The 22,863-nt window shown below is 37.6% G+C and overlaps 5 protein-coding genes across 10 annotated transcripts; 4 read left to right on the forward strand and 1 right to left on the reverse strand.

Annotated features, from left to right (window-relative positions):
* The first annotated feature begins 489 nt into the window (after positions 1–489).
* On the forward strand, positions 490–4,491 carry LOC126588279 (probable serine/threonine-protein kinase PBL16). Its single transcript, XM_050253359.1, has 6 exons — positions 490–1,069; positions 2,202–2,509; positions 2,596–2,731; positions 3,248–3,384; positions 3,644–3,767; positions 3,959–4,491. Exons 1-6 carry the CDS (start codon positions 1,006–1,008, stop codon positions 4,345–4,347), a joined length of 1,158 nt encoding a protein of 385 aa, XP_050109316.1. The 5' UTR covers positions 490–1,005; the 3' UTR covers positions 4,348–4,491.
* Positions 4,492–5,302: 811 nt separating this feature from the next.
* LOC126589623 (ruBisCO large subunit-binding protein subunit beta, chloroplastic) lies at positions 5,303–9,578 on the forward strand. 2 transcript variants are annotated; one of them, XM_050254979.1, is made up of 15 exons: positions 5,303–5,469; positions 5,918–6,145; positions 6,231–6,356; positions 6,721–6,858; positions 6,940–7,035; positions 7,177–7,419; positions 7,507–7,741; positions 7,910–8,079; positions 8,165–8,242; positions 8,333–8,404; positions 8,512–8,616; positions 8,733–8,825; positions 8,916–9,008; positions 9,117–9,243; positions 9,327–9,578. In XM_050254979.1, the coding sequence occupies exons 2-15, from the start codon at positions 5,918–5,920 to the stop codon at positions 9,338–9,340; spliced, it is 1,818 nt and encodes a 605-aa protein (XP_050110936.1). In that variant the 5' UTR covers positions 5,303–5,469; the 3' UTR covers positions 9,341–9,578. The 2 variants fall into 2 exon arrangements, with proteins under 2 accessions (XP_050110936.1, XP_050110937.1); XM_050254980.1 differs by having other exon boundaries at positions 5,306–5,469; positions 5,913–6,145.
* A 2,001-nt stretch (positions 9,579–11,579) lies between these two features.
* Positions 11,580–16,654, forward strand: LOC126588199 (pumilio homolog 12-like). Of its 4 annotated transcripts, none has more exons than XM_050253268.1 (9): positions 11,580–12,008; positions 12,184–12,270; positions 12,812–14,530; positions 14,757–14,919; positions 15,150–15,313; positions 15,403–15,661; positions 15,860–15,974; positions 16,085–16,128; positions 16,224–16,654. In XM_050253268.1, the coding sequence occupies exons 3-7, from the start codon at positions 12,894–12,896 to the stop codon at positions 15,965–15,967; spliced, it is 2,331 nt and encodes a 776-aa protein (XP_050109225.1). In that variant the 5' UTR covers positions 11,580–12,008; positions 12,184–12,270; positions 12,812–12,893; the 3' UTR covers positions 15,968–15,974; positions 16,085–16,128; positions 16,224–16,654. The 4 variants fall into 4 exon arrangements, with proteins under 4 accessions (XP_050109225.1, XP_050109224.1, XP_050109227.1 ...); XM_050253267.1 differs by having other exon boundaries at positions 12,199–12,270; XM_050253270.1 differs by having other exon boundaries at positions 12,199–12,262.
* Positions 16,655–17,044: 390 nt separating this feature from the next.
* Positions 17,045–19,787, forward strand: LOC126591016 (protein MET1, chloroplastic-like). The gene is made up of 7 exons (XM_050256542.1): positions 17,045–17,588; positions 18,075–18,181; positions 18,323–18,417; positions 18,544–18,620; positions 18,824–18,944; positions 19,168–19,227; positions 19,307–19,787. Exons 1-7 carry the CDS (start codon positions 17,173–17,175, stop codon positions 19,448–19,450), a joined length of 1,020 nt encoding a protein of 339 aa, XP_050112499.1. The 5' UTR covers positions 17,045–17,172; the 3' UTR covers positions 19,451–19,787.
* LOC126591017 (uncharacterized) lies at positions 19,719–21,986 on the reverse strand. 2 transcript variants are annotated; one of them, XM_050256543.1, is made up of 2 exons: positions 20,875–21,972; positions 19,719–20,305 (listed from the first exon to the last, which is right to left on the reverse strand). In XM_050256543.1, the coding sequence occupies exons 1-2, from the start codon at positions 21,252–21,254 to the stop codon at positions 20,242–20,244; spliced, it is 444 nt and encodes a 147-aa protein (XP_050112500.1). In that variant the 5' UTR covers positions 21,255–21,972; the 3' UTR covers positions 19,719–20,241. The 2 variants fall into 2 exon arrangements, with proteins under 2 accessions (XP_050112500.1, XP_050112501.1); XM_050256544.1 differs by lacking the exon at positions 19,719–20,305 and adding an exon at positions 20,458–20,643 and having other exon boundaries at positions 20,875–21,986.
* Positions 21,987–22,863: the final 877 nt, after the last annotated feature.

The following is a 22,863-nucleotide window of genomic DNA, read 5'->3' on the forward strand; positions in this document are numbered from 1 at the left end:
ATTTTTGGTACCTTTTTGAGCAAGTTACAGTTAGAAGCCAAATGAATTGGGTTCAACTTGATTTTATACTCATGCTCATGGAACAAGTTCATTATCCACTATAATGCTTCAAGAGTGGATTGCCCTATACATTAATATCTGCATACTTACATTACCCAACCACATATATGTGGTAATTGTATTAATACTAGTGTCCACAGTCTCTCTGAGAACCTTTTTAATACGACTTATTTTGATCCAAATGAATTGCAATAACTTAATGCTAACATATTGTTATCTTATGACGGTTATGTATTAGTCTTTCGTGGCTAGATAACCTTATTTTATTGGTGCTGGTTGTCTTGTTGACGTGGCCTCTCCTAGGTTGAATTGGCCTTCTGATGGATTATGAATGCAATTTGTCATTAGAAAAATGAAAGTTAGGTAGCAGCCGCTGACTGCAAACCTTCCTGCTATTGCCTATTGTGTACTGATAAAGAGTGGGAAAGGGTCAAAAAAAAAAAAAAGAGGCATGTGGACTAAAGGAAGAAAGAAAAGAGAGAGAAGGTGTTGGAAATGGAGAATGATGGAAAAAGAAAGATTGGTGGAATTGAAATCCACCATATCTGCGCACTAACAAGGAAGCACAATATATTTTTGAATCCCAAAAAAATAAAAAAAATAAAAAACCCTTCTCTACTAATGCGGGCCCATTTCTGCCATGGCCAAGAACCAGCACCCACCTCAATCCCTCTCCTCTCCACCCCATCATTACCTTACCACCAAGAAGAAGAATTCTCTCTCACTCTTTCTCCTCCTCATTCTTCAACAATTTCAAACTCACAAGAAGAAAACAATTTCCCCACTTAAGTTCGCTCTTTACTCTTTTGGCTCTGATTTTGGAATTTCATTTGCTTTTCATTTGGGGGTCTGAATCCAATTCATCCTTGTGAAATGGTGATGGGTGGTTGGTGAGGAGGAAGTGGGGATTTTTTGGTTTTTTTACTTCTTCTGGTTTTGGAAATAATGGGGAATTGCTGGTACAGTCGGGAACCTTCTGTTTACAGAGTCTCTTCCAATGCCAAGTCAGGTTAGTCCCCATCATAAATCTTGCTTCTTTTTCCTTCTTTTTTATGGATTGTTTTTTCTGCTCTTTTTTCTGATTAGATTAGTGAGAGATTAGAGTTGAACCTTACCTTGGTTCAACATTCAAATGATCATGCTCTGTTTTGGATCCATAATTAATAAATTAAATTATGTGCTGGTTCCTCCTCATGCAACAGAAATTTCAAAAAGAATTCGTTAATCAAATTGATATAGACTCTCTTGTGAAAATGGAAATCAAGATTGCATTTTTAGGATGATTCACATAACCATATGCAAAAAGATCATTTCTTTTACTTGTTTGGACTGAGATATACCAAAAGACCGAAATCGAAAAATTGAGCTGATTCTCTAACTTTTCATTAGTTTTTGCTGATATTGAAGTAGGTTATACTATTTTTGTTGGATTCTTTATGTTTAGAGGAAAAAACAAATGAAGAGGATCTACTTTTTCACCTTTTCCATATGGCCGGTTGAAAAGGTAATAGATTATTAGATTTCCTTTCCCGCACGAAAGTGGATATTCTACATTGCCGGTGCCTTGTATCTTATCTTGATTCTTACTAGTATTTCTGTTCATTCTAGCGAGTTTTCAAAAGCATATCCTTTCTTGTTCAAAGTTCAATTTTTTCCCTTCCTTCTATTTGGAGTTATATGTGAAATTGAGGTTCCCCTATAAAACCAATTGCTAATATGGGGAGTAGCCCAAGATCATATAAGCACATAGCAAACCTTGTCCCTCACCGATGTGGGACAACTCTCAACAATATGCTCGAGTCTTTACTTTGTGGGACCATTAATCTTCAGCTTCCTCCTGGTCCATACGAAGACAATCGAAGATTTAGCTTATCCCTCTTGTATACATTTGTATCTAGAACTAAACTTGCACAGGAGACTAAAAGATTACACATTTTGCTATAAAATATTAACTTTGGTATGTAAAAAAGAATTGCATGTTACCTTCGAAAAGTTGATGGTGCATACCCTACTCTGCCATGCCAGGGATTTTTATTTTAATTGTTTTTCTTAGTTCTTTCTATATGATGCACTTCAAGTTAGTTGTGATTGGATTTGGATGGTTCAGACGTGTCATGTTATGCTCTCAATTTTCTCTCCAGAGTCCTCAAAAGACCAGAGCCCCTCAGTGAAACATAGGGAAGATGATAGTAAGTTACCATCAAATCCTGAAGAAGTTGAGATCCTACGTCGTGATTCAGCTGCAAATCCTTTGATTGCATTCACATTCAGTGAACTAAAGATAATCACTGCAAACTTCAGGCAAGATCGCATGTTGGGTGGGGGAGGATTTGGAAGTGTGTATAAGGGGTTCATTACTGAGGATTTAAGAGAGGGGATTGACCCCCTTCCTGTAGCTGTTAAAGTTCATGACGGTGATAACAGTTATCAAGGTCACAGAGAATGGCTGGTAAGCTTGGTGTTCTGTATTTTAACTCACTAAGAAGATTAAAAGAAAGATCAGTTTCATTAAGAGGTTGATTTGTGCATTTCTAGGCCGAAGTCATATTTTTGGGGCAGCTTTCTCATCCAAATTTGGTAAAGCTCATCGGATATTGTTGTGAGGATGAACAACGGGTGCTGATATATGAGTATATGGCTCGGGGTAGTGTGGAAAACAATTTATTTTCCAGTAAGCACATAAGTATTTTCTCTCTCTCGTTTTCTATATTAATTTCCAAAAAATAATTCTCTGATTAATCTGGAAATGCTTAGAGAATTACAGAGAGAACGGGAAGACAAAATATAACAATGGAACAGAAATATGATTGACCAGGCACAAAGACTTGAGACAATTCCAATTTCGCTTTATTAAAGCTTCTTGCATCTGGCCCGTCTGGACGACCCTTTGCGCATATGATGGCAATGCAGGATGTTGAATATATTTGTCATAGGATGTGAAAGAGATTAAACAAAGAATGGCCATGAAAGTGGCAAAAAATGATCTCTAGAACTTCTGTCAAATGTCATTTTCACATCAAAATGGAAGATAAATGCCAAAAGGGACATAAAGAGACTTGTTTTGGGGCAAACCGTATAATTTTGTGAAACCTATGACAATTGACAAGTCATGCTGTTATTCGTTATTTGGTGAGTTTTGTGGAATAATATAAGACTGTATATCATATGCGTATTTCCCTTTTTATAGGAGTGCTGCTTCCTCTGACTTGGTCCATAAGGATGAAGATTGCATTTGGTGCTGCTAAAGGACTTGCCTTTCTCCATGAGGCCGAGAAACCTGTCATCTATCGTGATTTTAAGACATCTAATATTCTGTTGGATCTGGTTAGTATACTTGATTTTTTTTTTTCAAAGAGAATAAATTACATCACTTGGGACGTGTACCAATTACCATATCAATTGCACTGTCTAGTCTCTATTTCCGGATTCAATCCAAGTATGGATGATATTCTCTAGGGGTCATTAAAAAAATCATGGATTGATCGAATGAGCTGATTTCAGTTACTGCAGCATACGTATCATTGATCTTCTGAGTAATTTCAATCGGATTACAATCGCACCTTCTTTGAATGTCTCAAAACAGGACTATAATGCAAAGCTCTCTGACTTTGGCCTTGCAAAAGATGGACCGGTGGGGGACAAATCTCATGTTTCTACGCGCATAATGGGGACATATGGATATGCCGCACCTGAGTACATCTTGACAGGTAAGTTCTGTTACAAATTTAGACGCATCTTTTGGCAATTAGGAAGGTCTTTGTAAGCCAAATGGAGATGAAGTCATTTCATTTTGTTCCCCATAACGTCCAAAATTAGGATTGCATTGTTAAAAATCGACAGTTGAACTCATATTGGGAACTAAAGATCATTTACTATATCTCCATCTCCATACGTGCAGGCCATCTAACTCCTAGAAGTGATGTTTATAGCTTTGGTGTTGTTCTTCTCGAACTTCTGACCGGTAGGAAATCTTTAGACAAGTCACAGCCAGCCCGAGAGCAAAACCTTACCGACTGGGCTCTCCCGATGCTGAAAGAGAAGAAGAAGGTGCTGAACATTGTTGATCCGAGACTAGAAGGAGATTATCCTGTTAAAGGAGTTCAAAAGGCAGCCATGCTAGTGTATCATTGCTTGAACCGAAACCCAAAAGCAAGGCCTCTAATGCGAGATATTGTTGACTCTTTGGAGCCTCTGCAGGTTCCGGAGGAAGTTTCTGACAAAAAAACTGTAACCGAGATCATCCAGTTTCCGGAAGCTGAAACTAAAAGAAAAGAAGACCCGGTGTAACGGACATGCATGTGTTGTTTGGTTTGTTAGCTTCATTTGTGTGCGTCTGAGAAAATATATGGCTTCTGTGATGATAATTTGTAATTGGATTATTGTAATTTTGCGTAAATATCAATCTCAAAGCATATATTCTCTTGTTGATAATGCAATATTCATTTGACAAGAACACAGAATATATAAACTACATATAAAATGAAACAAGTGCAGACTGCAGAGGCAGAAGAGTGATGATGACATGTCACCGGAGTGACATCACTATATCTAGTTCACTCATCTTCAAAGATTGGAACTTTAAACCACGTATTTTCTAAGTAAGTCATCAAAAAATCAACCCTATTAAAACTTGTTTGATCGTTTTGATCAACATTGTTAAAATTTCCGTATTTAACTGAGTAACATAGTTACTAAACAATTTAAACTTAATTGACCTAGTTGATCTTTAATGAATATCCTAGAAAAAAAGGAAAGAGATTATCTCCGGATCATTTTCATCAAATCTTATCCATCAATTAATCTGGACCCTTGAAATTTGATTAAACGGCTAAAGTTATTATAAGTTTTAAAGTGAACCCTTGTTTTTAGTCGTTGGATCAAATTTTAAAAATCCGGATTAGTTGATGGGGAGGATTTTGTGAAAATGATCTCATTCCAGTTGACAAAAGAAAGAAAGAAAAAAAAAGTGATCCATTTGGTTTAGCCTTTTAGGAGGCCACAGAAAAGCATATCAATGTCTTGATTCTTGAGATAAACAAAAAGCCCAATCTTTAAATTATTTGAGCCCAATATACCGAAACGTCACTCATGCTTGCTGCGTAGTCGGAGTCTCCAAGTTCTAGAGTGTTCGGAAGAAGGACAAACGAATGGGCAACCGACGGTCCGGATGGAGTTTGGGTCTGGAAGGTTTCAAGAGCTCAAGTCAAGGGTGGGCAGTGGGTCCCTATAACATTATTGAATCCCTGCGAGGCTAAACCTAATGCGTCGCTCGCTCGCAGTCGCAACCTTTTTTTAGATTTCACTCAAGTTCACTCCTTTTCCTTTGTGCTCGCTCCGTTTCTTATCCAAACCCACCAAAACCCAGAAGAAGCTGCTCTCTAGTCTTCCACTTCGTTGTTTGGCTCTAAGGTGACACCTCTCTTCAACCTCTCTCTCTCTCTCTCGCTCCTGAAGCCCTGTGACTCAATATTTACTGTTTTCTGGTGCTTTTGAGAGGCGGCTGGTTGTCGTCTGTGTTGTGCGCTTTCCGTATCAATTGAAGCCCTTTTGGATTCTTTGTTTCGTTTTCCTTGCAGCTTGTTTTGTTTTGTATTGGATTTGTTCTTTGCTCCTTTTGAATTCAGTTCACCTTGATTTTAATCATCCATTTGAATTCAAATGAAAAGACATGAAATTGGTTTTTTTCCCATTAATTGAATATGGATGAATTGTTTTTTTCAATAACCAATTGGATAATGTGTTCAGCTGGCTTTATCTGTGGCTCGTATATTGTTGTTCGGATTATGCGCTTTTACATGGCTATAAGTATTTTACTGACTTGTCGTGTTTCTGATGTTACTGAATTTGACAAGGGTAGATGGCATCCACATTTGCAGCCATGACTTCAGTTGGTTCCTTGGCTGCTCCTAGCGGCCGTGTCATTGACAGGAAATTCGACAACTTGTCGTCTCGTGCTTCATTCTCTTCATTCTCCGTCTCTAGAAGGCAGAATGTGGCTTTGAGGAGGACACGGTCTCCCAGGATCTGTGCCATGGCCAAGGAATTGCACTTCAACAAGGATGGCTCTGCCATCAAGAAACTACAGGTGAGTCTTTTGAAGAGCAAGGCTGCTATTTTGTTTCCATGCTCTATCTTTACGCGCTCTAACTTACTATCTTATTGTTACACAGACTGGTGTCAACAAGCTCGCCGACCTTGTTGGGGTTACACTTGGTCCAAAGGGAAGGAATGTCGTTCTAGAGAGCAAGTATGGCTCCCCCAAAATTGTTAACGATGGTGTAACCGTTGCAAAAGAGGTATATGATCCTTTCTTGTTTCACGTTTTCGGAGGGAACAAGTTTGAAGCTTTCAAGTGTTCTCATATTTGCTTTTATATGTTGTGGTTCTAACTTCTGAGCACATGAACTTAGATTCCTTTACGTTTTGAGCGTCAATGTTTCTTTTAGCATTTCAAGTTGTAGTGTGAGATGAGTGCAGCATGTTGTGAGTTTGGCAAAGCATATGAGCTACATGATGTTCGTTTTTCGTTGAATAAAATTCTGAGATGAAACGTATTCACTTTGTCCAAGAGATTGCAATTTTGAGTTTAGGACAGTTTGCATGAGTCACTTGAGGACTGCATTTCGAGATTATTAACTTTGTTCTTTTCGGCCTTTAAAGGTTGAGTTGGAGGACCCTGTTGAGAACATTGGAGCTAAGTTAGTGAGACAGGCAGCTGCCAAGACTAATGACCTAGCTGGTGATGGTACAACCACTTCTGTTGTTCTTGCACAAGGTCTTATTGCTGAAGGTGTCAAGGTTTGTACCATGGTCTTTCTGATTGCATTTTGTTGGGAGAGATTGTGTGGAAACTTCTGTTAATTGAGTTCAATTGTTCAGGTGGTTGCAGCTGGGGCAAACCCTGTTTTAATCACACGTGGCATTGAAAAGACCACCAGAGCTCTAGTAAATGAGCTTAAGTTGATCTCTAAAGAGGTAGCGTAAATTGTTTTCTGATTTATTTCAGTCTCAACCATCGACCATGTGGTGCTAGCATTATGATTTCCTGTGTTTCTTTGCATTGCTTCATATTCCTTAAGTCTCCTCAGAACAAGAAAAGTTTACAACTCATTGCAGGTTGAAGACAGTGAGCTGGCAGATGTGGCAGCTGTTAGTGCAGGAAACAACTATGAAGTAGGAAACATGATTGCCGAAGCTTTGAGCAAGGTGGGTAGGAAAGGTGTGGTGACCCTTGAAGAGGGAAAGAGCGCTGAGAACAGCCTGTACGTTGTTGAAGGAATGCAATTCGATCGTGGTTATATCTCACCTTACTTTGTCACTGACAGCGAGAAAATGGCAGTTGAATATGAGAACTGCAAGGTAACTTGTCGTCCTTCCCTGGGTGATGAAAACTTAATTTTCAATGTGTTATTGGTGCCTCCTAATACAAGAGTGGGTTGTGTGCAGTTGCTTCTTGTTGATAAAAAGATTACAAATGCAAGGGACCTTATTAACATTTTGGAGGAAGCTATTAGAGGAGGATACCCAGTTGTAATCATTGCAGAAGACATTGAACAAGAAGCTCTTGCAACTCTTGTTGTAAACAAGCTAAGAGGAGCTCTTAAGATTGCTGCCCTTAAAGCTCCAGGGTTTGGTGATCGCAAGAGCCAGTACCTTGATGATATTGCTATTCTAACTGGAGGTACTTTTATGTCTATCGTTTTTTGGTCTCAACTCTTGCCTAGGTGTCTTGTGTGCTAATAGTATAGTTCTTCCTCCTGTTTGAATAGAGGGCTGGTGTAACCTATGAGTCTCCCTTATAGTTTTCTGTTTGTAATGTGATATTGAGATACTATTAATTTGCTTATAGGAACTGTTATCAGAGAGGAGGTAGGACTCACATTAGAGAATGCTGGAAAGGAGGTCCTTGGCCATGCTTCGAAAGTGGTTCTTACAAAGGATAGCTCCACAATTGTTGGTGATGGAAGTACCCAGGAAGCAGTTAACAAGCGAGTTGCCCAAATTAAGAACCTCATTGAGGTGAAACCCTCTTTCTCCTTCTCTAGAAAACGCTTATGGACGTTTGTCATTCTTTATAGTCTTAACAAGTTAAACATCGATGCAGGCGGCAGAGCAGGACTATGAAAGAGAAAAGCTGAATGAAAGGATTGCAAAACTATCTGGTGGTGTTGCTGTTATACAGGTAAGTTTCTATATACACGAAGACAATTTGGATTATGATGTATGCCAATTGTAATTCATTTTTATTAACTTTTTCTTGAATTCTCCCAAGGTTGGAGCACAAACTGAGACAGAGCTGAAAGAAAAGAAGCTGAGGGTCGAAGATGCTCTGAATGCAACGAAGGTAACGCAACTCAAACTAATATTTTCATGTTAAATACTTGTTTTCTTTCATCTGATCTTTGGTGCATTAAAGAACATTTAAAATTTAAAACGTTGGTAATTGTCCAGGCAGCTGTTGAGGAAGGTATTGTTGTTGGAGGTGGATGCACACTTCTGAGGTTAGCATCGAAGGTTGACACAATCAAAGATACTCTTGATAATGATGAAGAAAAGGTAACGTATTGTTGATTATTAAACTCACCCTATCTTTTGGGGTATGACTCAGAAGAAGGTTCTCATTATGACTGAAATTCTATTGAATATTGGCTCAAATCAAATGGTAATTGCAGGTTGGAGCAGATATCGTTAAAAGAGCTCTTAGTTACCCTCTGAAATTAATTGCCAAGAATGCTGGTGTAAATGGAAGTGTTGTCAGTGAGAAGGTATTCTTTCGTTTGGCTCAATATAGAATATACCACGCTTACTCTCTGAATGCTATGTTTGTTTTAATAAATTGGAGTCTCCTTTTTCAGGTGCTTTCAAATGACAATCCCAAGTATGGATACAATGCTGCCACTGGAAACTATGAAGATTTAATGGCTGCTGGAATCATTGATCCAACCAAGGTGGGTTTCTGTACAGAATCTGCATTAGAGCCATCATGGACTTCCACGAATAAAATCAAAATCTCATGCACATAATTTACCGAAATTTTGATTCCTTTTATTTTTCAGGTGGTGAGATGTTGCCTGGAGCATGCATCCTCTGTTGCGAAAACTTTCTTAATGTCAGACTGTGTAGTTGTCGAGATTAAAGAGCCAGAACCAGCAGTGCCCGCCGGCAACCCCATGGACAACTCAGGTTTGCAGATATTCTAGTGCTCTCTATTCCGCTATTGTCTTGTCAAAATGCAAATTGCCAACTTCTTGCTCATGTTGTGACAGGCTACGGTTACTAAAGTTGATCGGAGAATGAGTACGGTGCGAGGAAGAGGAGCGAACAAGGTCAACCTAGAATCCTAGACCTTAGAGGGTGGCATCAAGTTATTAGACTGATAGTATTTGAATGGAAGAAATTTTTGTATACATAAAGAATTCGGGTGAGAGTATCTCACCGGAGTGCTGCAGATGTTGAATTCCTTTTCAGTGTAGCAATCACTGCAAATATAATTTGAATGGAAGAAATTTTCGTGCCAAGTGTGTTTGTATTCTCGATTAGTTAGGTTTTGTTTGAGTTATTGGTGAGACTTTAACGTTGAATTATATGTTAAAAAGTGGAAAAGAAGCTCAACGGAGTTAAAGGAGAATGGTTAGGCGCAGGCCAAATAATTTGAAAAGGATTAGTGACTGATAAGATGGATTTAATGGTGTGTTGGGTGATTAGGTTGGTGTATTTATCATGTTATTAAGTTTTGAACGGTATAAAAGACTCTAGATGCATAACTATCTTGCCTAGTGCAATGAATGGGTATGGTATTCCTCCAACCCTACGTAACTCCAGTTGCTTGGAAATGGAAAAGCAATAAATATTGAACGTGGAAAAGAAGAGCATGCATTATTTCATCTTTGTTGGTCTCCGTAAGTTGTTGTTTCAATGTACTTCTTACGGTTGGTAGACATTAACTTCTTGTTATAGATGATTTGGCCTTGTTTTAAGATGTAAAATAGTTCACATGCATGTTTCTCGTTAATTTTGTCGAAAAAAATGACGGAATTAAGTCGTAGGTGTTAGTAAAATATTTACAGAATTCAAATCAAAACAATCGTACCTACTAAATCAAAGTTAAAGCTAAAGAATTAAAAATAACAGAACTTAATGCTTAACAAACCATCCTATGTTTGTGCGAGTTATCGAAACACCCCTGGATAACTTTTACTTGTTTGCTGACTTGTTTTTGGTCAAACTACTTTTTACTCGCTAATCTACATCTTTTAAATTTTAAATATATGGTCAGGATTTAATACAAAAATGAAGAGTAATTAATTATACAAGGGAGACGTTATGGAAGGGAGGATGTAAAATTGATCCGTAAATGAATTACCGCTACAACAGTAAACAGTTAATGACGATCCGAACGTCTCGCCACCTCACTGTTCCAACTGAACTCTAGTTAGTCAATTATTCTATCTCTCTCAATTACATGCTTTTGGGGCCACGTACACGTATCCAATCGAATATTTTGATATGAACTAAACTTGGCTGTTGAAATATCAGCAGCAATTGCTGTTTACGATTAATCATAGTTGGATACGTATTTAAGTTTTGATTTTTTTTAATTAAAATTTAGACATGTGTCTAACCATAATTGGTCGTAAGCAGCAGCTGTTGTTGATTTGTTCAGCGGCAAAGTTCTATCCTTTTGATATGGCCACGCGTATCAAATTGAATATTTTGATATGGCCACCCTTCTCTTCAACTTCAATGCTATTATTAGTAATATTTTAATTTTTACAGCCTTATTTTTACCCGTTTAGAAAAAAATATTCACGGTTTCACATTTGTATAATTTCCAAGCAGAAAGCTAGATAATAAAGAAGAATAAAGTAGGTGTATACACTAATGTAATGTGAACCCAATGCTTGCTTGCTATTTGTAGCGATGGGCTCCCTTTTCCTTAATTGAACAAAAAGCTAAGGCAATAAGGTACGTACGGGTATGGCATTCATTACCAATTCATAATGTATAATATTTGGAGAAATGTACAAAATTGGGTAACGAGTTTACACAGCAAGAGAAAGATACCCTTTCTATATGTTTTCACTCATGCACAATCTTTTACTCTTAGGATCGTGGATGAAAATGAAATGGTGTGGGATAGCCCACTTCAACAACTACGAGGTTTTTATTTTGCTTTTATGTTTCACTTTGTAGTTTTTAATAGATAATTGTAAACGTTGAACAAGGTAACAACATAGCAACAACATATGTGAATTGATCAAACCAATGTGTTTATCCTCTTAAACTCAAATTCAAATCTCCTTTCAAGTGTACTAGAATGGCATTAAAATGCGAGAATTAAAAGACGATCAAGTCTTTAAAGTCTTATAGTGTTTTTCATGCAAGAAGAAAAAGGAAGCCAATATAATGAGCATATTACACACACAAAAAGTGAGCGAGAGAGGCTAGAGAGGAGGGCAGATGAGATGATGTATAGAACATGTAACGTGGGATATAACGTACCAAAAACCAAACAAGAATAAGAAGCGTTCCATTCCCACATTTCCCATTTTTCTAATTTTCGTCCAATTCATGCATGAAAATGGCAAATATGGGGATTGGAGTGGGTGGTGGTGTTGCCAAATGGCCATCTCTTTCTCCTTTTTTTCTCTTTCGGAGTATTGAGAACTTCTCTCCTTCTCCTTGACGCCGCCTCATTCTCTCTCACTCCTCTCCTCTCCTCTCCATTCTTCAATTCCTCTCTCACCTCACCAAGACCAACAACACTTATTATTAACACACACACACTGTCACTCCCTTTGCACTCCCTTTTCTTTTAATTTACCCAAAACACCCTCTTTCTCTTCTCCATTTCTCTGCCCAACACTCTCTGTACATGCCTCTGTTTTCTCTCTCACTCCGATTCTCCACCGCCACCCTCATTGCCCTTTGTTTCTCCCTTCTCCCCCGTACGTCTCTCTCTCTCTCCTTTCTTCTTTTGCTTGCATTACTTTATTGGGTTCCGTTTCTTCTGCATTGTTCTTTTGTTATGTTCACCCGCACCTGATATTCCTGCCTTTTTCTATTTTTGATGTATTGATTGTGAAGTTGTGATATTCTTGTGATTCTGAATTATAAATTTAGCGTCTTGATGATCAGGATCATCTGGGTTTTCTCACATTTGATCAGCTAAAACCCACATTCGATCAGCTATCGAATTCGGGTATTCGGGTATGTTTCTTTCTCCTTTTTATTTGATGGGAACAATTCAAAGCAATCGGATTGATCATCCATTTTCTTTGTTTTGCACGTAAGAATCGAGAAAATTATTTTTTCTATTAAATTAATTTTTTAGTAGAAAATATGTGATGATCCTCATCGTTTTCATGCGCTGTGTGGACTCTGTTTCTGGACTGAGAGCTGACATAACGGCCTTGATTGATCGGTTTTTTTTTTTTTTTTGTCCAATGGAATGTAGTCCTTATTTAAAAAACAATTAAAATAAAAATAAAAAGTTATAAAACTGGTGTATTTTAATGATCAATTTCTCTAGGAGGAGGAATTTTATCAGATTGAATTGTTTCGTCATTTCAATTTGGAATTCTGGTGCGGTTTGTGTTTATAAAATGTGGGTTATTTTGCATAAATATTGTAGGATTATGTCTTGAAATTGATAGTTTTAAGTGTGTTGGTTTTGTACTTATTGATTTTTTTAATAATGTCATTTGTGTTTATTTTGAGTTGTAATATGTAAATTCTTGCTGGATTGAAGGGTTTATCTTGGGAGTTTGCTTGCCTGCTAGTGCTTGCTCTGTGTGGCAGAGTGAATTTGTTAAACGGACTGCGAATACGACATGGAAGAAGGAAGAACTGAACTAGAGTTTGATGAATTTGAAAAGCTTCTGGGCGAGATACCAAATGCTACTTCTGGGAACACACATTCTGAGGAATCTGGAACAAAGAATGCGTCATTGTCTCCCATCTGTGTGAACTCCTGCAAAGGACCATTGAGTGACAAACTCCATAACAATGGGAGGCTGGATGAGGGGAAGAACTCGGCAAAGAAAATTCAGAAATCACCGGTGAAAAGGGTTCAACGAGAGGTAACAAATCTGCCCGATGATCAATCCTTAACGTCTGCACTCGCAGGACTGAGCTTCGATGGCGCAGTGAATATGGAAGCTGGGAGTCATGTCGAAAATTGTAAATCCTTGCAGAACTACTTTTCAATGGATGGACAAATCCCAAACAGCTTAAAGATGCAGGTTTCGAGCATGGATACGCCGGTCATGGTTGTTCCCTCTTTCCAAGCACCAAATAATATACCTTGTGGATTTTATGAGTTTGATGTGACAAACTCAGGCCAAGAAAGTTCAAACATGTCAAAGTTCAATTCTGAAGAGCTTAAGAAACCGCAGGCTGCCTATTCACAACCTATTGAAAATTTATCTCCTGGTGTTCCTCTAGCTCATGCAGTGGAAGGTTTTCAGTTCCTCTCTAATGTGCCTGCTCCTGGTCTGCAGTTTCCTCTAACTTCTGATCATCAGCAGCAATTCTGTCTTGATGCACAATCTCGTATTCCTTACCTACATTCGCAACAGAATCAAATTAGCTGGAGAAACATGGAAGAGGAGCAATACCATAGGATGCAGCAGCAATATGTATACTTGCAGCAGCTTCATGATCGGCGGTTGGAAGCTCAGCATCTGGTTCAAGGGAATGGGATTATCGCAAGCAAGCTCACACGTCCAAACCCTAGATACCCCCATTTTGAGGTGCCAATCTCTCATCGGCTTGAACAATCTAATCAAGAGCGAATATGGAACAATTATGTGGTTCCCAGGGGTCCACACGAATCGAATCCTGCTCTTTCGTACACAGATTTTAACGGGGTTCAAGTTCTTGACAAGGTGGGAAAGCAGAGTTTTCCTGAGAAGATTCTAACAAGATCACAGGGAATGAACACACTAAAAGCTGTGAAGTTTGGTGCTGTTGGAACAGATGAATCACTTACTCATATTAGCCAGAATGGCAAAGTTGTCTCGAATGGTCATTTCCGGCATGCCTTATCTACTCGAAATACTGGATGCTTTCAATTGGATAGTTTGAACACATGGGGTATGTTCCCTAGTTTAATGCATCTTAAGAATACAGATATGAAGGTGCTACCTCAGAAATATACTGATCTGAAGACATTGCCTCAGAAATATAACTCCATGGATGAAATTACTGGAAGAATTTATCTAATGGCTAAGGACCAGCATGGTTGCCGCTTCTTACAAAGAAAGTTTTCTGAAGGCACCCCAAAAGATGTCGAAAATATTTTCTTTGAGATCATTGATCACATTGTTGAGCTCATGACAGACCCTTTTGGGAATTACCTCATCCAGAAGCTGCTTGAAGTGTGTGATGAGGATCAGCAAATGCAAATTCTTCATTCAATCACTAAAAAGCCAGGGGAACTTGTTAGGATTTCATGTGATATGCATGGGTTTGCCCTCTCTCTCTATCTCTCTCTCTCTCTCTCTCTCTCTCTCTCTCTCTCTCTCTTTATATATATATATATATATATATATATATATATATGTATATATATATATCTGTGTGTGTGTGGGTGTGTGCACTCGCTCGCTTGTGTATGTGTTCGAGTTATAATCTCTCCGCTGCATTTTTTCTATATTTTGATATGATAAAATTGGGGTTCTTCCCAACCACAGGACTCGAGCTGTTCAAAAGGTTATTGAAACCCTCAAAACTCCAGAGCAGTTTTCCATGGTTGTTTCATCGCTAAAGCCAGGGATAGTGATGTTGATAAAGAACACAAATGGAAATCACGTTGCACAGCGCTGCTTACAGTATTTAACACGTGAATATCGTGAGGTAAAACATATAGTACATTGAATGATTTTTGAAGTTTATGAGTACATGGATGTTGCTGATGTGGAGATGTTTACTATCTCTGTGCAATGTTGCAGCGTGATAACTTGTTTGTATATCTTCTTATCTGTTGTCGCTTGGTTTAATTCAGATTACCTTACTACATGAATCAGTTAGTAAATTCATTAAATCATGTATCATGGAATGAAAGATGGCAACGGTTTATTTTGCAGTTTCTTTTCGTAGCTGCAACTACTAACTGTGTAGAGCTTGCAACTGACCGCCATGGTTGTTGTGTGCTACAAAAATGCCTTAGCCATTCGGATGCTGAACAAAGAAACCGATTAATCTGCAAGATTACTTCAAATGCACTAATCCTTTCTCAAGATCCATTTGGGTACTCTATTTTCTCCCCTTTCTTTTCAACGTCCTTGATTTAATACATTAATAGCATGGCATGATATTTGCGTCATTTTCTGTTTGCAGGAACTATGTTGTGCAATTTGTCTTTGAACTTCAGCTTCCGTGGGCAACTTTAGATATTCTTGACCAGTTGGAGGGTAATTATGGGGATTTGTCTGTGCAGAAGTATAGCAGTAATGTGGTTGAGAAAAGCCTGAAATATGCATGTGAAGAGCGGCGCATACGCATTATCCAGGAGCTGATAGAAAATCCGCGCTTGGATCAAGTCATGCAAGACCCTTATGGAAATTATGTTGTCCAAGCAGCGCTTAGTCAGTCAAAAGTAAGTATTATAGTCCATCTTACATTCTATCTTGTGGTTTAAATGAAATTCGTGTTCCTTTACGAAAGAGATTTGCATTTAACAACAAAATATATGAAGTGAAGTGATCGAATTAATTTTCTAAGTTATTTTTCATCGGGGCAACGATGAGGTTTTTCTATGCTTGTCCTTCTGAAATTCTCTTTGCTGTTTGAGCAGGGAATCCTTCATTCTAAGTTGGTGGATGCAATAAAACCTCACATGCCTGTTCTTCGAACCAGTCCTTATGGGAAGAAAATCCTCTCTAGCAACATTTTGAAGAAATAAACTATTGGTAAATTGCTGCAATATCTTCTTCTTTGACATAGCATTCAAGCTTAACCCATTTTCACTCCTTTGACACGGCATTCGAGCTCATACGATTTTCTTTCTTCCACGTTGTAGGTTTTAATTCGTTCAGAGAGTTCCTGTAAATCTGTAATAAGCAGGTGAAGAAAAGCTTTATATAGTGCTTAATGGTTTTCGTTTTGAACAGATGTAGATGGAAATTGAGTCTTAATCTTTGTGTTTTCTCCCTCAACAGGTTTTGACAATGTCAGAGCAAATCTCGCAGCATCACACCAGATCGATATGCTTGTAGATTAGCAGATTCGTTTTTGTCCCGTTTGTTTTTGCGTAGGAATAAAAAGGAATATGTGAAGATGAAGATGTAGAGCTGTTTGAGCTATGGGGAAACTGTACCATGGTTGGAAGTGGAAGATGGAGCAATGTGTATCTTACACCTATAGATTATTACTGCCAACGTGCTTCATCTGTGTTTTTGTTGTCTATTAGTATTCGTTCAGAAACATCTTGTTACTGTTTAGTATTTAATAAGAAAATTGTTAATGGCACTATAAAAGTTTTATTTTGCACTTCTTATAAATGTATTCTTTTTCTAAATATAGAAAATTTGGAGTGTAAAATAAGAATTTTGGAGTGCATATAATAAATCTCTTTAATAAATCCCATTAATCGATGATTTTTCGTTAATTATAGCTATTCTAATACTAATAAGATGCTGTCTTATGAAATTATAAGACATGTTAATGTTTCATTGGATTCAAAGGTTTGAACCATTTTTTATTAATATGTTTGGAGTTATGTTGTAATATAAACATAATCTCAACGACACTAAACTGTAATTTACGTAGCGTTTCACAGTTTTATTTTTTTAATTGAAAGTTTGCAATCGATTGTATTCACAATTAAAATTACATGCTACGTAACACAACTACTCTGTTTGTGCAGTAACACTGAAGTCGTACCATTAAATTTCCTTGGCAACCACCCATAAAAGTAACACGTGTCATGAGACCCTTGAACTGAAGACGAGCCTATTAGAGCCACTAGTCATGTACTCGTTGTAATCCAAAACCTTTTTCTTTGAGACCAAACAAATGGAATTTCCATCCCACATCCCTTCAGCAACTCCAACATCTTCATCTTCTTCTCCTTTACTTTAATTTCAGCTTAAACAAAAACAGAAGACAATGTCTTTGGCTTCAACAAGTCACCTGTCTCTCTGTTCTTCACCGCCATTGCCACCAAGAAGTGCTTTGACCAAGCAGCAGAACCACCACCCACTTCTGTTTTCTCCGACCAAGAATTTCTCTGGTCTGAGCACTTCAAGCTGTTTTCTCAACACCCATTTAGTAAGACTGTCTTTTTTTGTCGTAAAAGCATCGGAAACTGAGTCGAAACCAGCAGAGAGTGGAAGTGAAGGAGGAGGAGAGGGAAAAGGAAAACCAGAAGCATATGAAGAGTATGAGGTGGAAGTGGTGCAGCCTTACGGGCTGAAATTCTCCAAGGGCCGAGACGGCGGAACTTACATTGATGCCATTGCGCCCGGTGGATCTGCTGACAAAACTGGCAAGTTCACCGTTGGCGATAAAGTTGTTGCCACAAGGTTGTTATCTAATCCTTTCTTCCCCTTCTAATTTCGGTGGCTTTATTTGTATGATTGTTGAACAGCATGTCTCTTACTTTGCATATTTCTGAAAGTTTATCCGGCAATATATATGCTCAAATGAAATTGGTTACAAGCTTTTAATTGAAATGGAATCCGAGGGACAATAATATAAATAGAGGGACACTAAACTGTGGTTTTTATACGATATCAATTGTCGATTTAGTGTCATTCCAGTTCTATTTGTGACTAAACTCGTATAATACGTTCTAGTTAGTGTCCCTTCTAATTGTTTGTAGCATTGTATTTATGATTTTTAAGGTTAAGGAATATCATGACTTTTACATATTGTTCTTAAACCAATCGTAGTTTGGCACATGCATAAATTTTTCTTTTTGCGCTTTTGATGAGTTATTTATGGATATGCGAAAAAAGACCGATGAGTGTCTGTGTTGGCAATGTGATCAAAGAGTTCTATCCATGCAGTGCAGTTTTTGGGGATGAAATATGGCCTGCTGCCGAGTATGGGAGGACAATGTACACCATTCGCCAGAGGATCGGTCCACTTCTCATGCGAATGCAGAAGAGATACGGTTAGCTCATTCTATCTGCCTTGTTTGTACTTGTTATCGTGACTAAAATACTCATAATTCATTCAAGTCCAAAGCTCCTACCTCTTAAATCAATCTTTTGTAACATTGTCTGAGGTTTTCGGAAATTTTGTTTCTTTCCAGGCAATTTAGATACTTCAGGTGAATTAACAGAAAAGGAGATTATCAGAGCTGAGAGGAATTCTGGTGTAATTAGCGGAAAATTGAGGGATATCCAAGTAAGTGAATCATTGTTCCAGTTGCGAACACAAATAATGCTGACTTGTTTCTTCTTGTTTAAGAAGATATTTCTAAAAATGGCCTCCAATGTTGTCTCTATATGTTTGTACGTAAAATGACTTCAGATGCAAAACTACCTGAGGAAAAAGGAACAAAAGGCGCAGAGAGAAAGTGAACTTCGACAAGGCCTCCAGCTTTATAAGTATGCAGCTTGATCTTATATTTATTGCATGTTCTCTCCTTCTTCATCTTTCTTTTATAAGGATAGTTAAAAGGTTCAGTTTGCTTCCATTTAGCCAAGTTTTTTCTTCATTATGACCTCGGATGAAGTCTAAACTTCAGATAACCGGAGATTGATCTCACTTACAACATTCTTTTCCGTTGTCCTTTTATTGGTCGAAAAAGGGGCGGGAAATATGAGGAAGCATTGGAGAGGTTTGAATCTGTGCTAGGATCAAAACCTGAGTTAGATGAAGCTTCAGTGGCAAGTTACAATGTTGCTTGTTGTTATTCTAAGCTTAATCAGGTATTTCCAATAAGAATACTGTCATTACGATTAATTTGTGCTTCGGTTTCAACATTTCCCTTGGTTTTGGCGTTCAAAGGTTTGGCCATTTTACCTAGATTTTGATTTATCCTTCTACAGCTGACGTTGTTGTCGGGTTAAATAAATTGTGAAGGATTCTCTCTTTTGTAATCAATGTTGTGATCAACTAACTGATTTGTTTATATTGTAATTCTTTATATAGATACAAGCTGGGATCTCTGCACTTGAGGATGCCCTGAAAGCTGGATTTGAAGACTTCAAGGTAACGTACCTATATTTGAGAATACCATGGTTTATTTCCTAGAGCTTCTCATGGAATTTATTACTTTTACTGTCAACAGAGAATTCGGACTGATCCTGACCTAGAGAATTTAAGAAAATCTGAGGCTTTTGATCCTCTATTGAAAAGATTTGACGAATCATTCATCAACGAAAATGCCATCAACGCCATAAAATCTATATTTGGCATTTTCGACAAGAAATAGAGCAATGAGCTACTTCAAAAGCTAAAAGGACTTGAGCTGGTCTGCATTTGAGCTTAACGGCAAGTCAACGAAGGGATTGATTGAGCCATCAGCCATCTCGTTATTCAGACAGATCAGTTTCGCTAGTATCAATTCGTTCATGGCATTAGTTTTGAATGAGTTTGGAAGATATTTTTTCTCTATTCTTGCTTACTTCAATCTTTTTCTCTGATGAGAATCTTCTGTTTGTAATTTGCAAGAATTGAAGATAGAAAGAAACTTAAGAGGGTAACAAAAAGTTTCGTATACATAAATTTCATCTAATGACAGGAGTGTCAATTGATTTTGTGTTTGCAAATGTTATTGCGTCTTGATCATTTTTTGGGCACCTCCGCCGAAGAATTAAGCATCTAAATGAAAAAACAACTTTATCAAATATAAATATGGTGTTTCTGGCCCCTGGATCTATGTTGCCCCGGAGATTACAAAGTAAAGGCTGCGCATGAATGGATGATTGGTCCGTCGCCGATCCTGTGTCTGAACTTGTGAGAAGTTTCATAATCAAAAGAATGCAATGTTGATAAAATTCTCATAAACGAAAAGTGACTATCTTGAGTGCATAAAACAGTCCTGTGAGAGCTGCAGCTCCGTTGTAATTTTGGTAACGTGAAATGGACTAAAACTGAATTTCAAACACCTGAGTGCCGTTCAATTTTAGACCCATCGCATGAACATGAATTTTCCTTTCTTTCTCTCCTGGAATTGCTGTGATTTCCTTAGGAATTTGCAGAGCGGACGCTGATCGAGAAGTTTCATAAAATAACGCAAACACAGCGTCTTCTGTTCTCGTTTTCATTGTCTGTATCTTCTAGTTCACTATTGAAGAAACACAAATGACGCAGTGATTAGGTGAGAAACCAAAACCAAATTTGAAAGACATTAGTAAGCATAATAAGATGAAAAACAGAAAAGAATCGGTATTTCAAGGGGATGTAAAAACTGAGGCATGCAAACTTGCGCATTGCATATTGAGCGTGGTAATCCATACTGTGTTGTATTATAGATAAAATACATTACTGAATGCACATGTTTGGTTTCAACTTTCACATGAATGCTACACTTGGACCAAAAAGGAGAAACGATCCAAATTATCCAACCAGAATTCGTAGAAATTTCTCTCTTTTCAGATACAGTAGTTTATGATGTTATCTGACCTGCTTAACATTCACAAGGAAAATCAAGATCAAGCATCATGTGTGAATTCTGATGTAGGATTTTCTAAATATTTTCAGAAATTGGAAGCTATCAATCTTGGACAGTCAATCAAAGAATTCCACCCAAGGAAAAACTAAACGCAGCATAATTGGAGTACAATAATGAAGTAGCATGGTAGAGAGAGAGAGAGAGAGAGAGAGAGAGAGAGAGAGAGAGTAAAGACCACGTACCTGCACTGAAATTCCCTGATGTCAACAAGCTGCTTCCCTAAAATGTCTGTCCACTGCACTGTCTTCTTTAGCTCCTCCTGTTTTGGAGCACTGGAGTCCGAATTGGGTTTTCGGAGACTACTTTTGAGACAAGGCTGAGCAGTAGATGGTTGTGGATTCGCATTACCTAATAACTTTTCCTCCTTGATGATTTCTTCATCAACCAAGTGATCAGATGTCTCAGGAACTGATGCAAGTTTTGAATTAGGCAAAGGTGGAGGTGGAGGTGGAGTTGGGGCATTCTGTAATTCGAGTGGTCCAGGAGTGTATATGTGAGGGGAATTAGGCTTGCAAAAGCAAATCAAGGGAGGACAATGAATCTTGCAAAACACAAACCTCATCAAATATAAATATATATATATATTATCTATTTATCTATCTATCTATCTATCTATCTATCTATCTATCTATCTATGTGCCTGCCTGCCTGCGTTCCAAATTATCTCATTTTGCAGTTCCAGTCTCAATTCTCAAACAATGTTACAAATGAAGGCCTGTGAAGTTGGATTCCAACTCCTCCCAGCAGAAGGAGAAGACTCTCAAACAAACCAACCTAAAAAGTAAAGCATACAAAATGAGGCTTGCTTATTGCCTACTGCCTACTGCCTGCTGCCTACTGCCTGCTGCCTATGATTGTCGGAATGGGATTCCCTTTTATAAATTATAAAGTAGAGGGAGGGAACAGAAAGAAAGCAGCAATTATGTCTATGGAGACTGAAATTACGATGATACCCTGATCTTTCAGGGTTCCACTTCCACCTCCTCCGTCTTGTACATGATGAACATCATGGACAATGTTGAGAAGAAGCAGAAAATGTAATGAGAGAGCAAAGTCTACCCGTTTAGAAAGAAAGAAAGAAGGAAAGAACAAATACAAAAAAGAACAAAAACAAAGCAAAGGGAAAGGGAAAGCTTTTAATTAGCTGGAAAGGAATGCACCCAACAACAACCCTATCTCAAAATCCAAATCCAAATCTAAAAGCTTCTGTTCTTTCCCTTGATTACCAATTACCAAGTAGCAAGTACCAACCATCAGTCAGGCAGGCAAATAGTAGTCTTATATTTTGTATCATTCTCTCTTATAATATATGCTCTCAAGTGGGAATGGCATGCCAAATTGTATTTTATTTTTTTTAATTAGGCAAGCTTATAGTTATGTAGAAAATTAGTGTATTTATTTATGTGTGTTGTTAGGATTCATGCCTGCAATTGTTAATTTTATGAATACAAATAATCAATCACCCGAGTCTCGTAATCTCAAATAAAAGGCTAGGCTAGGATCAATTCTTTATATATAATATCAGGGTTACATAACAAAGTGATATAAGAGAAACAACAAATCCAATATAGATATAATTAAGGGAACTTTAACGAAAAGCACCCGGTATTGTTCGCTTTAACAAAAAATCACATTTTTACACTAAAAAGTCAATCTTGATACTATTCACTTTACCCTTTATTTTTTCCTTATCATTAAAACTCAAAGTTTTCAAGCCTTTTTCATTAGTTTTCCTTTATTTGAAAGAATAATCACTAATTATGATATTAGATATGATTGAATTATTTACAATAACAAAGAAAGCTTTATCTCCACTCAACAGATGTAATTTTTTTTTCGTTATTAATAAATAAATAAAAGAAGAAAAAGAACAATTGATAGTTCCGTTCAGATTCGTCAGTCATCGGGCATGCTTAGATATAACTTATACACGTACTTGAATATTGTCCTTAATCCTTTCTTCTTTTTTTTCTGGTGGTTAGATCTTATTGATTAATGAAGGAATATTGGTAACATGCATGCACGTGATTAAATTAATAATTCGTAGATGTATGGTCCATGCATGCATGCATGCAAACCCATAATATAATATATGGAATTTAATATTTGGGGACATCAGACCAGCCCAGGATTGAACTTTGAAATTATGCTGTCACATTCTAATCGCCATT

Source organism: Malus sylvestris, chromosome 11 (genome assembly GCF_916048215.2).
Source record: "Malus sylvestris chromosome 11, drMalSylv7.2, whole genome shotgun sequence".
NCBI classification, from domain to species: domain Eukaryota; kingdom Viridiplantae; phylum Streptophyta; class Magnoliopsida; order Rosales; family Rosaceae; genus Malus; species Malus sylvestris.

Bases quoted from the DNA above. Each gene is read 5' to 3' on its own strand.
- LOC126589623 (XM_050254979.1), top strand. From the start codon at position 5,918: ATGGCATCCACATTTGCAGCCATGACTTCAGTTGGTTCCTTGGCTGCT. The intron at 6,357-6,720 runs GTATATGATCCT...CGGCCTTTAAAG, and splicing joins GTGTAACCGTTGCAAAAGAG to GTTGAGTTGGAGGACCCTGT. The intron at 8,243-8,332 runs GTAAGTTTCTAT...AATTCTCCCAAG, and splicing joins GTGGTGTTGCTGTTATACAG to GTTGGAGCACAAACTGAGAC.
- LOC126588199 (XM_050253268.1), top strand. From the start codon at position 12,894: ATGGAAGAAGGAAGAACTGAACTAGAGTTTGATGAATTTGAAAAGCTT. The intron at 14,920-15,149 runs GTAAAACATATA...TTTATTTTGCAG, and splicing joins TAACACGTGAATATCGTGAG to TTTCTTTTCGTAGCTGCAAC. The intron at 15,662-15,859 runs GTAAGTATTATA...CTGTTTGAGCAG, and splicing joins CAGCGCTTAGTCAGTCAAAA to GGAATCCTTCATTCTAAGTT.
- LOC126588279 (XM_050253359.1), top strand. From the start codon at position 1,006: ATGGGGAATTGCTGGTACAGTCGGGAACCTTCTGTTTACAGAGTCTCT. The intron at 2,510-2,595 runs GTAAGCTTGGTG...GTGCATTTCTAG, and splicing joins AAGGTCACAGAGAATGGCTG to GCCGAAGTCATATTTTTGGG. The intron at 3,768-3,958 runs GTAAGTTCTGTT...CCATACGTGCAG, and splicing joins ACCTGAGTACATCTTGACAG to GCCATCTAACTCCTAGAAGT.
- LOC126591017 (XM_050256543.1), bottom strand. From the start codon at position 21,254: ATGAGGTTTGTGTTTTGCAAGATTCATTGTCCTCCCTTGATTTGCTTT. The intron at 20,306-20,874 runs GTACGTGGTCTT...TTTCTTCAATAG, and splicing joins ATCAGGGAATTTCAGTGCAG to TGAACTAGAAGATACAGACA.
- LOC126591016 (XM_050256542.1), top strand. From the start codon at position 17,173: ATGTCTTTGGCTTCAACAAGTCACCTGTCTCTCTGTTCTTCACCGCCA. The intron at 18,182-18,322 runs GTTAGCTCATTC...GTTTCTTTCCAG, and splicing joins GCGAATGCAGAAGAGATACG to GCAATTTAGATACTTCAGGT. The intron at 18,945-19,167 runs GTATTTCCAATA...TTCTTTATATAG, and splicing joins GTTATTCTAAGCTTAATCAG to ATACAAGCTGGGATCTCTGC.